This window comes from Pteropus alecto, unplaced genomic scaffold, assembly GCF_000325575.1.
Source record: "Pteropus alecto unplaced genomic scaffold, ASM32557v1 scaffold41, whole genome shotgun sequence".
In the NCBI taxonomy this organism is placed as follows: domain Eukaryota; kingdom Metazoa; phylum Chordata; class Mammalia; order Chiroptera; family Pteropodidae; genus Pteropus; species Pteropus alecto.
The window spans coordinates 1,709,984-1,713,421 of record NW_006430464.1 but is presented as its reverse complement, the minus strand read 5'-3'; the positions used below and the strand labels follow the sequence as shown (position 1 = coordinate 1,713,421).

The window sequence follows — 3,438 nt, the reverse complement described above, 5'->3', positions numbered from 1 at the left end:
GAGGGCGTGTTCTGGAAGATGAGCTTTTTGGGGGCTCTTTGTATCTGTAGGGGTAATTCCTCTGCCCTCTGGCATGGCTCTGGGGGAAGGTCCCTTTGGGGTGACTCTAAGGGGGCACTTCTCTGTGTCCCCGCTGTGTCTCTGGGTGAAGAAGTTGGGCGTCACTCACGAATTCTTCTCCCAGTCTCCTTTCCCGACTTTTCTCACTCTGTGCTTCTCTCCGTGCCAGGAAGTCAGATGAGGAGCCCACACAGAAGGACCTGGCATTCGACACGGATAGGGGCCTCAATGGGGAAGGACCGGTCAGGTGAGTGTGGCGCCAGCGCCACGTGAGGTGGGCATCGCGGGCAGCTGCAGGGACACCAGGTATGGGGAGGGGAGGAGTTGGGGCTTCAGGGGGTGGTGGCTTCTGCGGCCACTGAAGATACTGAGGAAGTGTCCCAAATGCCAGGCTCAAGGCTTGGTGCAAGGTTTGGTTCTGCCACCAAGGAGTTCCTCACTGGAAATCAGTTTGCTTCATGTTACACATCCTTCCTTCTCCATATAGCAAGTGGAACTGGGTGGATTCGGTTCATTTAGGGATCCCTGTCCTTTTTGTTTTCCGACTCTAAGGTCTTTTCTCTTAACGTCTATGCCGTGGTACCCATGGAAGGTATGTTTAAACTTAGGCCTGAGCAAATGAAATAGAAAACTTATCAGTCTTCAGCAGTGTGCAGGTGCTGGGTTCAAATCCTGAATTTGACTTTGGAAGTGACCTCACCCTTGAACCCCAGCTTTCTTTTCTGCAAAGAGAAAGTACAGAGCACGTCGTCCCTGTGTTAGTCAGGTTAGGTTGGGTGAGGCTGCAGTAACGAAACAGCCCGAAGACGAAGGTTCAGGTCTAACTCACCCTCCATTTGTGGGCTGGCCGTGCCTCCGCTCCGTGTGGTCTCCACTCCGAGGTGAGCTGAGCTTTTGCTGGTCTCACGGCAGAGAGAAAAGAGACATGGCGAACCAGGTCCTGGCTCTTAAAGCCCCTGCGTGGAAGTGACAGGTGTCACTTTTGCCTACATTTCATTGGCAAAAGCAAGTCATAGGGTGACTCCTTAGCTCCTAATTCTCCCACCAGGAGGGAACCAAAGTGTTTGATGAACACTTCGTGTGATATATCACAATGCCTAATGGAGCAATTGAGACAATTCATGGAAATAATGTATATAAAATGCACATCATAGTGCCTGGCACATAGTATGTCCTCAACTAATGAGGCTTATTATTACTACTGCTATTATGAATACATTGATGACTTATTTTGTTGAATGGAGGGCGTGTGTCTGCGTGTGTGTGTAAGGGCCAAAATCTACAGTTACAGAGAAACAGGGAGAGGCCCACATTTATATCTGCAGCCCTCATCTCTACCATAGTCACATAAACGAGGAAAGGGAGGGGCCTCGTCCCCCAATATCCCAGAAGTAAAAATGTTTCCGGGAACTGTTAGGAATATGATCGGCTGTCCAGAAGTCTGCAAATCCCACTACATTCTTTGCAAAACAAGTCGAATTTAAATATATATGTACATATTTTTTTCTGAGACAATGCACAAAGAATACGAAACATTTGTCAAGATAGAAAACTAAGAAGAAAATCTGGACCGCCGAAAAAGGTTGGATAGTAGGCCCCATGTCAGGATCAATAACGATGTCCTTGCATAGGGATTTCCCAAATTCTGCACCATTTGATGACAATGACAAAAGCCGATGTCACAGAACACTAACGGTGGGCAGCCGTGGTGCTAAGTCCTTTGGAAAATCAGCTCGTTTAATTCTCTCAACAACCCTGCACGGCAGGGTCTATTATTACCCACATTTTACCGATGAAGTAACTGGGGCCTTAAGAGACTTACCTTAGAGCACGTGACTGGGAAGCGGTAGAGCCGGGATTTGAACCCAGATCTTCTTGTGCCGGAATCTGTGCTCTGAGCCACTGTGCAGAGCCACTGCCATGGAGAGCTCTGGAAAAGGACAATCCCCTGGCTCCTTTCCCAGGGAGCCCAGGAATCTGAGTGTGGCCTGGCTGTGGGTGATTCGAGATGGCGGTGGGTGGGAAGCATGGTGGCCCCACCACACGTTCTTGGCAGACAGTAAAATGAGAAATGGCAGAGCCTTTTTCCTCGTCAGCAGGGAGCTCGTTCTCTTCTCTGCCTCTCGCTTTCTTTCTGCCTGTTTTCTGGAGAGCAGCCCGACTGAGATAGGCTTCACACACCATTCGCCCATGTAAAGTATACAGTTCAGCGTTTTTGAGTCTAGTCACAGGGTTGTGTGGTCCTCACCATTAATCTTAAACCACGTTCATCACTGCAACAAGAAATTTTGTACCCGTTAGCAGTCACTCCCCATTTCTCTCTCTTCAGAGCTCCCCAGCAACCACTAATGTACTTTCTATGGATTTGCCTGTTCTGGGCATTTCGTACAAGCGGAGACATACGCTGTGCGATCTTTTATGACTGGCTTTGTTTGCCTAACATCATGCTTTCGAGATTTATTCACTTTGTAGCGTGTATCAGAGCTTCATTCATTCCCTTTTATTGCCGAATAATATCACATTGTCTGGAGAGACCGCATTTGATTTATTCATTCAAGTGGTTGTTTCCACTTCGGGGTTATTTTCTGTTAGATTTATAAAGAGGGGACGCCTCTCCGAACCAGTCTGTCAGCTCTTCGAATAGATTATGAGTAGTATTATTCATTTTGGTGTTTCCGATTTGAAGTCAGGATTAAGAGTCAGGATGAAATTGAGAAAGATGATCTGAACTCAGGCGAGAAGGGTCAGAGATATGAGTGAGCGAAGGTCTGAATTCAGAAGCCAAATATGGCAGTATGGTCAGATATCAGATGTAGGGAAGGGAGAATCGAACGAGAAAACTGGGCTGGATAATCTGATCTTCAAATCTGTGAGTCAGAGGCTACTATTCAAGCACCGAGTCAGGGGCGGGCATGAAAGTGAGGGGGTCAGAGGTCGTATTTGAAGGTCAGAGGTCAGGTGGATGGATGATCCAGTGTCAGACACAGAGAATCAGAGGTCGTGAAGGTGAAAGCAAAGGGACTTGGTGTGGGAAGCCAGGCAGGGTCCCAGAGGCCAGCCCAGGGGTGGGAGGTCAGAGGCGGAAGGTGGGCAGTCTCGATGGCAGGTGTCAGATTAGAGGTCAGGCTCAGGGGTCGGGTCGAGCCCTCCTCCTTGTCCCCTGTTCCCCCCAGGCTGGCAGAACCCCCCGAGAAGGCGCTCCCGGGGGCGAGGGCCCGGCCCAGCTGCGCGCGCCGCTGGCCGCAGTTCTGGGGCGCGCCGGTGACGGCCTTCGTGGGCAACGTGGTGAGCTACCTGCTCTTCCTGCTGCTGTTCGCGCGCGTGCTGCTCGTGGACTTCCAGCCGTCGCCGCCCCGCGCGCCCGAGCTGCTGCTCTAC

At 50.3% G+C, this 3,438-nt stretch overlaps 1 protein-coding gene across 5 annotated transcripts in view; it reads left to right on the top strand.

Moving 5' to 3' along the window:
• TRPM4 (transient receptor potential cation channel subfamily M member 4) overlaps positions 1-3,438 on the top strand; it is a 33,996-nt gene that overhangs the window by 19,332 nt on the left and 11,226 nt on the right. For all 5 annotated transcript variants that reach the window (XM_015592166.2, XM_025048467.1, XM_025048469.1 and 2 more), the window contains one exon: positions 230-307. In XM_015592166.2, coding sequence (XP_015447652.1) covers positions 230-307 — 78 coding nt within the window. The remainder of the gene's footprint in view (positions 1-229; positions 308-3,438) is intronic.